The sequence below is a fragment of the Malaya genurostris genome, chromosome 2 (assembly GCF_030247185.1).
Source record: "Malaya genurostris strain Urasoe2022 chromosome 2, Malgen_1.1, whole genome shotgun sequence".
NCBI lineage: Eukaryota > Metazoa > Arthropoda > Insecta > Diptera > Culicidae > Malaya > Malaya genurostris.
In genome coordinates, this window is record NC_080571.1 from 41,788,690 (window position 1) to 41,802,901 (window position 14,212).

General features: G+C 37.3%; 1 protein-coding gene across 8 annotated transcripts in view; it reads right to left on the reverse strand.

The window, feature by feature from the left end:
• LOC131432430 (long-chain-fatty-acid--CoA ligase 4) overlaps positions 1-14,212 on the reverse strand; it is an 89,017-nt gene that overhangs the window by 6,628 nt on the left and 68,177 nt on the right. For all 8 annotated transcript variants that reach the window (XM_058598692.1, XM_058598693.1, XM_058598694.1 and 5 more), the window contains 6 exons: positions 3,119-3,764; positions 2,719-3,053; positions 2,517-2,656; positions 2,288-2,460; positions 1,959-2,222; positions 1,619-1,894 (listed from right to left, as the gene is read on the reverse strand). In XM_058598692.1, the coding sequence (XP_058454675.1) occupies positions 1,619-1,894; positions 1,959-2,222; positions 2,288-2,460; positions 2,517-2,656; positions 2,719-3,053; positions 3,119-3,764 (1,834 nt within the window). The remainder of the gene's footprint in view (positions 1-1,618; positions 1,895-1,958; positions 2,223-2,287; positions 2,461-2,516; positions 2,657-2,718; positions 3,054-3,118; positions 3,765-14,212) is intronic.

Genomic DNA, 14,212 nt, shown 5'->3' on the forward strand with positions numbered 1-14,212 from the left:
GTTCCGAAAGATGCAACTAATTTGTATACAACCTCAAAGGATTCGATTACTTTCATTTCTATTGCGAAGAATAGAGAACTATCATTTTTCAATAAAGAACTTCAGTTCACTCATTCTTCGAGGAGAACAAGTTGTTTTGGACCGTTCGCAAACGCATTGCCCACTTCTACTGCCCAATATTTCTCAATTGGGCTGAATAAGGAGCAGTTGAATGGATTGATGCCCTTTCCGAAGAAATCCACCCCGTTGTCCCGATATTACTGTAGCCCTTCTTCTCTGCTGCGATGACAGCAGCAATGTGAGCATTAATGTACGAAAGATAATGCTTTTTCAGGTACTCCTACTTGAACATTTGGAGATCGATAGACTTGTTTGCCACGAAAACTTGTTTTTGTTTTGTCTGTAGCTGCAAATACCTTGTTAGATAACAAGCTTTCTTGAAAATTTATTGGTAAAATCAAATTTAAACTTGCTGGGGAAATCATCTCAAACAACAAGCGTATAGAACCTTTGCATGATTGATACCCTGATAGGTTGATAGTAACCTAACGCAATAGTTTAAGCAATTCACAGAGGAAGCACTTAACACCATAGTCCGAGCTAGATTGGTTTCCTGCATAAATTATGATTAAAATGAAAAATGTAATATTGCCTTTTATTGAAATAATTTTTTTGGGTGGCTTTAATTTTAGTTCCAAGAACCAAGATCTGGGACTACCATTTTATCAAAAGCAACGAAACCTCCTAGAAAGAATAAAATCTAGTTTAACTTTACAGTTACTAGCCATTCCAAATCCAAATCATATATGACAATCGCATGGAATATTTAAGATTTTACTTACAATCTTAGGAAAACAGCCGTAATTGAAAACCGCAAAAACAGTTTTCTCCGCTACTGCTCGATGAATCTTCAAAAAACATCTAAATAATCTAGAAAAATGTGCCAAACAAACTGATATTTCTCTCTTTTGAAATTCCGCTCAACGATAGCGAAGAAAACTAGGCGTTTTCTAGAGAGCTCTTCTTTTGCACTGAAGAAGTAAAAGTGGCACAATATCGATATTGAATTACGGAACCTAAGCTGATTCTGATTGAAGAGACTTCCCAACATATTCTTTTTAAATGAGACAGTTGCATGGTTAGCTCGCTATTAATGCTAAGAACCCTTCCAGATTGGAATTCTATCCTATGATAATGGGCATCTCTTGCGACGTACTCTACGTCTTTAGGAGAAAAAAATCTGCGCTCAACACTCAGTGGTAAAAAACAAAATGAAATATGGCCCAAACGCATGACTCCCGAGCTGTACCAAGTATACAAACATGCGGACATTGAAAGGCTGATAGATTACGGTAGACTACAGTGGACTGGGCATGTATCAAGAATGCCGAAAAAAAGAATGGCCTACGTGATGCTCGGCAGGGAATCTAGAAGAGGTTGTCGACTGTGGAGCAAACCTCGCACTCGCTGGGTGTGTGGAATCGAGGAAGATGCACGTACAGTGGGATTACAACTGGAGAACGAAGGCCCAAGATCGAGTATGCTGGAAATCTACAATTCGTTCGGTCATGTTCCGGAGACGGAATGTGCACCGTTGAAGTAAAGTAAAGTAGCTTACATTTCTTTCCGTGATCCGCCAATTCCTGCACCACGGCTTTCTCCATCACTGGCGAACTGCACAGTTGATCAAACTCCATACCCTTGAGACCTTGCCGTTCGGCAATTTCTTCCAAGTGCTGAGGATTCGGTACCACCAAGGCCACCGTGTGCTGCTTCGTTGATTCACCGTAAACACAAATATTCTCAACCACCGGACACGTCTTCAGTTCGGCTTCCACCTTACCGAGCGAAACGTATTCTCCGGCTTGCAGTTTGACGAGGTCCTTCTTGCGATCTGAAATAAAACAACAGAGTAAAATATTGCTATTCGCAAATTGCCCTCCCTCTAACGAACTCACCGATGATCTTCAGTACACCATCATGATGGACTTCACCGACGTCTCCCGTTCGGAACCACCGCTGACCGTCTTCTTCGAAGAATTCCTCTTCGGTTTTACCCGGCAATTTGTAGTAACCCTTCGACACGGTAGTTCCTCCAACAACAATCTCACCCTGTGGGTATGGTTTGTTCGTCACGCGATAGTTACCTTCCTCCCAGTTGATTAGCCGGATGTCGTTGCTTGAGCATGGTGCTCCAACCACGCTGTACTCCATGCACCATTCTAATGAAATTAAGTTGATAAATTTGAATAAGTTTCCCTCTAACCACAAACCCTAGAACACCTACTGTCCGTTACGGTAGCTCCAGCACACGTTTCCGTTAGTCCGTATCCCTGGATCATGTCCACACACAGGCACAGTGAAATCTGCTCGTGGGTGTCCGGAGCCAGCGGAGCACCACCGGACATGCAACTGCGAATACGTCCCCCAAGTAACCGGGCAATCTTCTTGAAGATGATTCTACAGTGAAATAAAACAAATGTGAATAGTGGACATGTGTAGGAAATAGAACATACTTGTCCAAAATTGGTGTCTGGAATCCTCGTGCAACCCACTTCGATTTGTACTTGTAGGCAAACTTGAAGAAAGCCTTTTTCATTGGTGTTTCGGCGTTCACTTTTGCGTTGATACCTTTCGAAATGCGATCCAGGATGAGCTGAAAAGGATAAGTTATTATCAGCTATGATTATTTACAACCGAGAAAAAAAACCAACTCACCGGTACTGATGTCATGCAGGTCGGTTTCAGCACCGAAGCGTCACCCTTGCAGCCACGCATGATCTTCGAACTGGAATCGATCAGAGTCAGTGGGGTGGAATATCCAATCGGGACACCGGTCAAAAGACAGACACTTTCGGCCAACAGCTCGAACACGTGAGCCAGCGGCAGAAATCCGATCAGCACATCGTCCGGATAGATTTTGAAGATATCGCAGAAATTCTTCATCGTCCCGATGCAGTTAGCATGCGACAGTAGGACTCCCTTCGGGGTACCGGTGGAGCCGGAAGTGTACATGATGATGGCGGTATCGTCGGCCGTGGGTGAACAACCAGCTGTTGAATAAAATGGAAACAGTTATAACTGAACAACAAACTTCCCAGTACTACAAAATACTTACCAATCTTACTTTTATCTCCTAGCTCTACCACCTTCGAAAACGGAATGATCTCTACCCCCTCCTTGAAACCGGTAGTGTCACTCTTGTGCAGCTGGTCTTCCATGAAAATGATCCTCTTCACGCTCGGCGTTACCTTCAGCACCGTTTTGAACTTGGGCAGCAGCTCGTGCGACGTTATCACCGTCGTCACTTCCGTTTCGTTGATACCGTGGGTGATGCCTTCGTCGCCGAGCGTGGCGTAGATCGTAACCAGCGGCATGTTCTGCTTGAAACACCCGTGGGCCGCAATCAACCACTCGGCTCGCGTTTCGGCAAAGATCACTATGTTCTCGCGGGGTTGCGAACCCAGCTCGCGCAAACCCCGTCCGAAACAGGCCGCCGCATATTCCGTCTCGATGAAGTTACGCCACATGTAGTCACCCATGTTGAACTTCTTGAACACCCGCCCGTTCGGTTGCATCTCGTCCTCCTCGCTGATGATCTTGCGCGTTCCGATGCAACGCTTGGTACTGTGCACCTTCGTCACGAAATTGAACATCCGCTCCAGCGTGTCGATGTTGTTCTGCAGCATCTTGATGTGCATCTCGTTGGGCGAGTCGACGCCACGGTACGTGATCGAGGTGGCATCCTGTTGGATTATTTTAGCCTGAAAGTGGAAACGACGTAATGGAATTGTAGTTATTTTCAAAAATCTTCATTTATTTCGTTAAGTTTCATATCATCTCTTATTCTTTTCTAACTTCACAATTTGCCAGAAATTCATATTATTCTTTTTCGCATTTCGCAGTGGCGTACCAAAAAAAATTGGCACCCGGCGCAAATTAAGATTTGCCGCCCAACTGACGCTGAACTCCCTATCCGGAGAGATCGGTATGACGAGTAAGAAAAAGGTCCCAAAGCTTGATTTGCCGCCCGATTTATTGAGTGCCCCCTTTCGCCCCTACTAGATACCCTACTGGTTAGAGTCGCCAAACCATTTCTGATCATCTTCGACATCATGGGAAAGATTCTGAAGGTAGGAAAATGGGTTCCTCGTGAACTGAACAATTGACAGAAGGAAAAACAAAAAACGGTATGCGAAACGGTGCTTTCTGGGTATGAAACAAAGGGTTTACTGCACCGGATCTCAACGGAAGATGACGAATGGTTTTGTTTTGAGAATCCCAAGCGCAGGAAATCATGGGTCGACATGCGAAACCAAATCACTTCGGAATGAAAACGATTCTGTGCATTTGGTGGGACTAAAAAGGTGTCTTTTACTAATAGCTTTTCAAACCAGAGGAAACTGTAAATACTGAAAACCGCTACCGCTACGAAGCATTACTAGAAAAAACGGCCTCAATGCTCCACTATACATGAGAAAGTCATTTTACAGTACGACACATAGCGAAAGCGATCAGATAGGAACATTTGTCCCACCCGCCATACTGCCCAGACTTGCCCCCTTCCGAACATCATTCATCGATGTCTCACACATTTGCTGAGCAGCACTTCACAATTCAAATTCTCTCGACGTGGTATTCGTGAATTGGTGGAAGGATGAAAATAATGCATAATTTTCGAAAAACTTACTACTCAAAGTAGTATTTTGAACCAGTTACTTTCAATCAATATGTGCGCTAGGTCTTTTTTATGCGATTTTTTATGCGAATTTTCAGAGTTATGCGGTTTCCTTTCTGCGGTTTTTTATGCGAAGTTTCAGAGTTATGCGGTTTTTCTTTATGCAAATTTTTAGAGTTATGCGTTTTTCTATGCGGTACGTAAACTCGCATAAAAAAAGACTTCAGTGTAGTAGCTTTCTAACGAGTCTAAGTCTTTCGATTCTTTCAGCTCCGAGAAATATTTTTGCCTAGAAAAATACTGGGATTTGTCGGTTACGTCATATAAAGGGTGATTTTTTAAGAGCTTGAGAACTTTTTTAAACAATAAAACGCATAAAATTTGCAAAATCTCATCGGTTCTTTATTTTAAACGTTAGATTGGTACATGACATTTACTTTTTGAAGATAATTTCATTTAAATGTTGACCGCGGCTGCGTCTTAGGTGGTCCATTCGGAAAGTCCAATTTTGGGCAACTTTTTCGAGCATTTCGGCCGGAATAGCCCGAATTTCTTCGGAAATGTTGTCTTCCAAAGCTGGAATAGTTACTGGCTTATTTCTGTAGACTTTAGACTTGACGTAGCCCCACAAAAAATAGTCTAAAGGCGTCAAATCGCATGATCTTGGTGGCCAACTTACCGGTCCATTTCTTGAGATGAATTGTTCTCCGAAGTTTTCCCTCAAAATGGCCATAGAATCGCGAGCTGTGTGGCATGTAGCGCCATCTTGTTGAAACCACATGTCAACCAAGTTCAGTTCTTCCATTTTTGGCAACAAAAAGTTTGTTAGCATCGAACGATAGCGATCGCCATTCACTGTAACGTTGCGTCCAACAGCATCTTTGAAAAAATACGGTCCAATGATTCCACCAGCGTACAAACCACACCAAACAGTGCATTTTTCGGGATGCATGGGCAGTTCTTGAACGGCTTCTGGTTGCTCTTCACTCCAAATGCGGCAATTTTGCTTATTTACGTAGCCATTCAACCAGAAATGAGCCTCATCGCTGAACAAAATTTGTCGATAAAAAAGCGGATTTTCCGAATGGACCACCTAAGACGCAGCCGCGGTCAACATTTAAATGAAATTATTTTCAAAAAGTAAATGTCATGTACCAATCTAACGTTTAAAATAAAGAACCGATGAGATTTTGCAAATTTTATGCGTTTTATTGTTTAAAAAAGTTCTCAAGCTCTTAAAAAATCACCCTTTATAACATAATATTTTTCCAACCGGAAATGTTCGTCACAACCTTTCCAAATTTGATTAACATTGTTAGCCTTCAAATAAGTCTATGTTTATCGAGATTTGTTGAGTCATCTTCGAGAGAATTCAGCCGTTGAAGATATGTGCGATTATTCGTTTACGTCACTTATACCATTATATGTTCGGAACCAGAAGTGCCAGCCATTCGATCTTCGAGCTTGGTCTATATATCAATAGTAAGTTTCAAATGAGAGCCTAGACTTGTTAAATACGATTGAACCAACACTGAGAAAATTGAGCGGTAAAAAACAACGTGTGTTGTCGCTTATGTCACTTGTACCATTATATCTCCGGAACCAGTGGCGTCTCGTGACAAAACATACGGGTTGTGCACTGATTATGTGGTATGACATATGATGTAACAGTTCGTTTTAAGTGAAAACTAAAGATCGAGGAAGGGCTACTCGACTGTGTTTCTCAATACAATGGAATAACGATATACTTTTGAATGGGAGTTTTTAAAAGCTCATTTTTGTCAATAATAATATAAATTAATAATCTATACAATAGAAGAAAAACTTCATCAAAAATCGCTTCGACGTTACAACTGAAACAACAATTTGTTTTCAACTACCATAAACATAAGCTACTGAAGCCTCTCCTGAAGGTATGCATACAAATTCTCACAGAGTCAAACGTGACAGAGAGAACAACAAATCTCAGAACTGAGCTGAGTAATTCTTCATTAACTTTTCGTTTGAGTGTTTGAACAGAATGATTTTACAAGGATAAATTATTTAATATTACCATTTAATTCTGTTATAAGTATATCACGTCACTATACAAATTCACTATGTATCTCACAACACTATAAATCATGTATAATGAATGTCACATCACGTCACGTCACATCACATATACGTATTTGTGAGTAATTCTTTCTTTTCTTGAATCTATGCTGTAACTCATGTTCACGGAAAAGACACTAACACTGCGACAAGAGATACTTGAAATTTCATGTTGGATGTATATGAGATGTGTGTAAATACACGCAATTTCAGTGCATAAGTTCGGGTTCAGAGCGTCACGTATTGACTACAGCAATGCGATATGAAAAGATCGTTTGGCTGTCATTGACAAGCAAACGCAAGCATCTTAGGGTTAATTTGTGCATATTGATCTGTTTTCATCAAATAAATAGAGAGAATACAGTTAATTCCTTCAATTTTTACCGATTGTGCAAAGCACGAGGTGCACATAAGGACGAGACGCCACTGTCCGGAGCCGGAATAACCGCCATTTGATTTTCGAACTTAATTAATAACTTAATAAGCTTAGGGTGGCAAGTAAAATGCCGATTTCGATTCCCCGTTTTTTTCAGTTTGCGAGATAAAAATTACCAGTTTTTAGAATGGGATCAAATTGCCTCTGTTTACATTGTGTCAATTCGTTTGCTATCACGTTTATTCAATGAACGATACCCTCAGAAGAATAGTCACGCCCGACAAAAAAAATCAAAGTCTCATCTCAACATAAAAATTTCAGTCAGGAGTGCAGGGCAGTCTATTTCGTGAATGTCGCAGGTTGTATTTAAGGTAGCAATGTAATATTTTCTTCATACCATCGGAATTATGTTCAGCAATTTAGGAAAAATTTTAAGTAGTATAACTCTAAATAACTCAAAACTGAAACCTTCTAAAATGTTTGGTATGAACGAGCATTAGGATAAAATTCAGTGCGCGCAAAATTCCAAACAACGAATCATCCCACAAAGCGTATCGTGCAAAACCGACACACGGAAATACGAAATATTTTTCAGTGATTGAGTGCATTGGGCTTACGACACGTTTTGTTCGCTAGTGAAACAGGCACTAACTATGGATGGTTTTGAACCTTGAGTATTTTTAACTGACTAACTGGGGGAGACATATTTGTTCATGCTGTTCAAGACGGTCAATTTAGTCATTCAATTTATAACCAAAATGCTCGTATAATTGAAATTGTTCATTACTAATCGATATCTTTGGCATGAGCTGTGTGCTACTCATTTGGTTCATAAGCAAGAGATGTGAATACTGAATATCATACTTGTTGTGGTCGACCTATACATCTATGTAAGTCTTTAAAAACTCTTTAATACTCGGATACATGATAGTTCTCAAAGACAATACGAGAAGTCAAAATTTAGCAATTCATAATAATACACTACAACTTCTTGAGTTGACGAATCCGATCAGTTTTTATAAATCTCCTAAAAATCTTTTTTTTCTAATATTCGAATGAACTTTGAGTTTTGAATTCATAAACTCATAGTTTTATTCGTATTCACGTCATCCAGTTGTCTCTGACATTACCCACCCGTCGTTTTTCTTAAAGGGGTTCTAAACGCTAGATATCTTTCCTGGAATAACCAGAAAAAAAACGACCAGAAAGTACGAGTTCCTCATATTCAACTCTCCGCTGGTTTCTAACCAGTTTTATTACCAAATAGCCCAACTAGTGCATCTTCTATAAGAAATTATCCTGCAATTGACCTGGTTTTAGCAGATTAATGTAACATTTGTAGTGAACTAATTACTCAAACTGACTTCGATTCATTAGTTCTATATTCTACCACCTAACAGGGTGACCGGCAAGTGAATAGCCGATATCAATTTTCCGGTTTTATCCCGGTTTTTTTAGATGAAAATTCCCGGTTTTGGAATAAGCTCAAATCGCCTCTGTTTAGTTTGTTTTACATATTCTTTAATTCAAACTTTAAACAGATATCCGATGTCCAAAAATGATCATTATAATTTGAAGTACTCTTCGGGTATCTCGATGTATAGAAGGAAATATTCATTATTACATGTGCATATAAGAAAAGCATACAGCCTTTTTCTAGCCATCTAGGGGTTTTGGTTACACGTAACCAATTTCTTCCGAGCGCACATGACTGTTTTTATTTTTTTTAGGTATACATATGATTGAAAATAAATCAAAAAGAAACAACAATCCCAAAAACGGACGCTTGCCACTCTGTACGGAGGTGAAAGGGGAATTTTCAGTTTGGCGGAAAATTTATAAACGGCATGATGGTACAGCGAACCTAACATAATATCGTCATTACCAGTGCTTCGGCCATGGTACAACAAATTGTCATATGGACATACGCTGTTTTAATTGTAGAAGTTCGTTTGTAAGGACTTCTGTTCAATGAACGATAACCTCAGATGAATTGTTATGCTCTAATTGTGATGGAAACCATAAAACTAATTATTAACAATGTCCCATCAAACCAAAAATTTTTAATTTTCATGTAATAAAATTTAATTTAAAATCCTTAGATGTAATATATCTAAGATTTAATGAAACCGTCTGGCTGTCACGACTGGTTCTTCTAAAACACCAACTTTTTTCTAATGTATTTATAGGTACATCATTAATTTATTTATAGGTACATCATGCCATTTAAAAAAAAACAGCATATTTACGATTTCAATGCGTTGATAAGCATCAAATGATAGCTGCAAAAACGCACAAGATATCGATCTATTTTTTTCTAATAGGATTCTAAGTGCCAAGCATCTGTCGTGAAGTAATCAGAATATACAAGTTCTTCATGCTGATTATTAGCCGGTTTTATTTCCATACAGCCCAACTAATTTCAGGGTTGTTACGAAAAAAATTTCGAAATCTAAACGCGCGAAATCCGCGCGAAGTCGAAAACTAAAACGCGCGAAATCCGCGCAAAGTTGCAAACTAAAACGCGCGATAATCGAGCAAAGCGTTTACACCATTATTTTTAAGCAGGTGTTACTTTCCGCAGAACTTGAAAATAATCTAAAAATCTGCATAAGTTTGTCATATAAACAAAATAAATAAGTCCGCATACAACACGTCAATTTGAGAAACCTCATCAAAACGTTATCTTTTCAATTCTCCATCTTTTTCGATGTCCTTAGTTAATATATACTCTCTAATGTACGGGAAATGTAAAAGCGAAAATAAAATTGTCCACAATTGTGTGATTTGAAAGAAGTTAAACAGATTTCAGCGAAAACAATTTTTTTTTTTTTGTAATTTGAAGGGGAAAAAGCTTGTTTTTACCCCCAAATTTATGCTAGGTGCACATAACCATTTTCTTAAGTTTACGTTTCGTCTTCGACTCATCAAGCTTTTTCCCCTTCAAATTACCACAATCTGTACGGCCAGTAAGCCGAAACTTGTTTCGTTCGAGACGTCACACAGTGGTTCGAATCAATAAAAACGTGGACAAAAATCAGTAGCTGCCAAACCGTTCTTTTAATGCATATAGTTGCTTTGAAGAAATTATTTACAAATATATACCGCGTAATTTGATCATATCATTAATTGTTCATGGCCTACTTTGACAAAAAATGTAACCATAACTTTTTTATCTGAAGAGATAGAAATTTTTTTTCTTCTACAAAGTTTTAGAACTATTAAAAATAATTAACTTTGTCAAATATACCAAAAGTCTAAGTCGCACCGTTTCGGATATACAAAGCATTTTTATGGCAACCCCCTTAAAATCAGTTTTTTATTCATAAATTGTTTCGAGTTATTTTGTTATGCATACTTTGTTTGGAATAATTTTAGAATTTATAAAATCGCATATTTTTGTTGAAGATAGTGCATAGGTTTGTTCTTTCTTGGCAAAGTTATGCAACATTTTACCTTTTTTTTACCTAGGATAAAACCTTGCACCGAAGCGAAATATGCAACTTTATGCAGCTGATTTTTACAAAATTTGTAGGAAAAGATGTGCCCAATATCATAAAAAAAAATCTAAGTGGAACTCGGTGGAACTTTTTTTTTAGGTCTTTTCAAAGTTAGTTTTAATTACTGAATTATGGCAACCCCCTTAAAACTAGTTTTCTAGTCATAACTTGTTTCGTGTTATTTTTTATGCATACTTCGTTTGGAATAATTGTAGAAAATATAGAATTTCATAATTTTGTAGAAGCCAATGCATAAGTTTATTCTTTTCTGGAAAATTTTTGCATAATTTTACCTTTTTCACCTAGAAAACCTTGTGCCGAAGCGAAATATGCAACTTAATGCAGCAGACTTTTATAATACTTATAGGAGAACATGTACCTTATCCAATTTATTTTCCAATGAGTATATCTTGAGCAGTGCTGTAAAACTTCATTCAATTCAATTGAAACTGAATGTGGAACACATTGACAATCTCTCTAATGCAGTAAACTTCACTCTCTGACACACACAATGTTTGCTGACGGCCCGAACGGGCAGCATTCAATTCATCACTCGTTTCTCTTCAATCGAGGCTCAGTTTAACCACCGTCAGTTGATCTCTTGAAATGACAAAATATCTCTTTCAATAGTGTGAGAGCGGCCTTCAAATGAGGTTTATGTAAACATTCGAATTGGTTCAAGATAATAGATGAAAGACAAACCAGATAGCTGAAATATCAATCACAGAATACACATAAATTAATTGTTTCCTGCTTTAGTTTTCATTTTTAATACTGTATTCCATTTATAATTCTATTCGTTCGAATTTGCTTACTACCAAGAGCGAAGGCATTGAAGCAGGTAGACTACTTGGCACTCGAAGCTGAGCAAGCAAAACTTCAAATGACTAGGTACGATTAATCAACTGACGATTAATTCCGGGAGCTTCACTTGAAAATAGCAGCAAAAGTCAAATGAATTAGTAGGGAAATGCTGACTGTTAGCGGCCATAAATTTCATTTTCATCTTATATTATTCGATTGAAAATGAAATTTTACCGCACTGATCTTGAGTACTCTTCGTGTGACTCATTTTCACTATGGTTATGCTGAAACCATGAATGGTTAAGAAACAGAGGGCGTCACGCGTCTGTTATTTCTGTAACTCACTTTTGCAGTGAGCGTCGCCCGATCAACATCTCGTCTTAAAAATCGTGTTGCTTCGCGATAACTCAATTTATTTACACGTTTAAACATGAAATCTCTTCGTAAAGGTTTGTACTTTAACAATACTTTATCATATTTTGTCTAGAAAACATTTTTCCATTTTTTTAATATGTGTTGAAGTTTTGATAATTTTTCGGATTTTCAATAATTAAAACTAAATTTGAAAAGGCTTAAAATTGCATCTAGTTCCACTTAGATTTATTCTAATATTGTCAATTGTAAAAAATAACAAAATAAAAATCGCAACAATTTGCTTAAGTTGCGCGTGCAAGCATGAACTTGTTTATGCGTGTTTACGCGCGTCCAGACTGGTAGTCGGAAATAGGATAGAAATATCTTTCATATATTTGCATACGTGCATAGCATGTATAGTAATAATCCATGGGGTATTTCACACAAAGCCTTTTTTCAACAGCCTGTAAAATATAACAAAGATACGAAAATTCGTCCAAGGCATGAAATGTACGGTTTTTTCTCAGGTTTCAAATAAGCGATTCCATAAAACAACCTTTATAGTTTATTGAATGAAAAAAGTTAAAAATTAATAAACAAATAAAAAAATCCAATCTTGGGCACGAGGAAAAACAGCCGTGAAAAAACGATGACAGATGTTTTTTGTAGACTCCTAGTAGCGTCTGACCCACTGATTTCGAATATTTATTACTAACCTATCAAAACTGGAAAGAAATTGTCACTGGAAGCAATTGATATGCTAGAACTTACAACAAAACAAGAAATTAGCGATACGGAAAACTCGGACGATAGCGTGACTGATACTGATTGATCGAATGCAATGCGACTAAGTGACATATTGTAATGATTTATTAGGTAACATTAACTACCTAGTTGATTGATTAGGTTGTGAAAAGTATTGGGAAAAGTTACTCATTTGAATGCTAACTTTGTAGTAGATACTTAGGTAATAGAGATAAGTTCTACGTAGGTAAATCCAAAAATAAGCTGTTTTTAAAATAAAGCGAATATCTCAAAAAATATTTTTTATACATTATTCATATCTTCAGAAAAAATACTTGAAATGTTTTTTTCTTTGAAATGAGATAGAAAAAAAAATGTTCGTCAAAAACAAAATTATTTTTTTTTTCGAAATCGGTGCTTAACAAAAATTAAGGTGCTACTTTCAAAAGAAGCGTTATATAATTTTGTAAAATTTCTTCGAAGACACATTAGCTCTTAAAAATCAGTGAAAGTCTGTACAGACTTGTGACCGTCTTTTTCTAGTTTTGGACCACTGTGCGCCCTCTGTTTCTTAATCATTCATGGTTTCAGCATGACCATAGTGAAAATGAGTCACACGAAGAGTACTCAAGATATACTCATTGGAAAATAAATTGGATAAGGTACATGTTCTCCTATAAGTATTATTAAAGTTTGCTGCATTAAGTTGCATATTTCGCTTCGGCACAAGGTTTCCTAGGTAAAAAAAAGGTAAAATTATGCATAAATTTTCCAGAAAAGAATAAACTAAGCTTCTACAAAATTATGAAATTCTATATTTTCTACAATTATTCCAAACGAAGTATGCATAAAAAAATAACACGAAACAAGTTATGACTAGAAAACTAGTTTTAAGGGGGTTGCCATAATTCAGTAATTAAAACTAACTTTGAAAAGACCTAAAAAAAGTTGCACCGAGTTCCACTTAGATTTTTTTTTATGATATTGGGCACATCTTTTCCTACAAATTTTGTAAAAATCAGCTGCATAAAGTTGCATATTTCGCTTCGGTGCAAGGTTTTATCCTAGGTAAAAAAAAGGTAAAATGTTGCATAACTTTGCCAAGAAAGAACAAACCTATGCACTATCTTCAACAAAAATATGCGATTTTATAAATTCTAAAATTATTCCAAACAAAGTATGCATAACAAAATAACTCGAAACAATTTATGAACAAAAAACTGATTTTAAGGGGGTTGCCATAAAAATGCTTTGTATATCCGAAACGGTGCGACTTAGACTTTTGGTATATTTGACAAAGTTAATTATTTTTAATAGTTCTAAAACTTTGTAGAAGAAAAAAAATTTCTATCTCTTCAGATAAAAAAGTTATGGTTACATTTTTTGTCAAAGTAGGCCATGAACAATTAGTGATATGATCAAATTACGCGGTATATATTTGTAAATAATTTCTTCAAAGCAACTATATGCATTAAAAGAACGGTTTGGCAGCTACTGATTTTTGTCCACGTTTTTATTGATTCGAACCACTGTGCGTCAGTTTAGACGTTGCACTCCTTTGTGTAATAAAAAAAGTGTCTTGCGAATAGCATTAACTTTATGTCTGCCTAGCGGATTATGTTGATCCGGGGGTTTGCGTCAGCATAATCTGCTGACGCACTG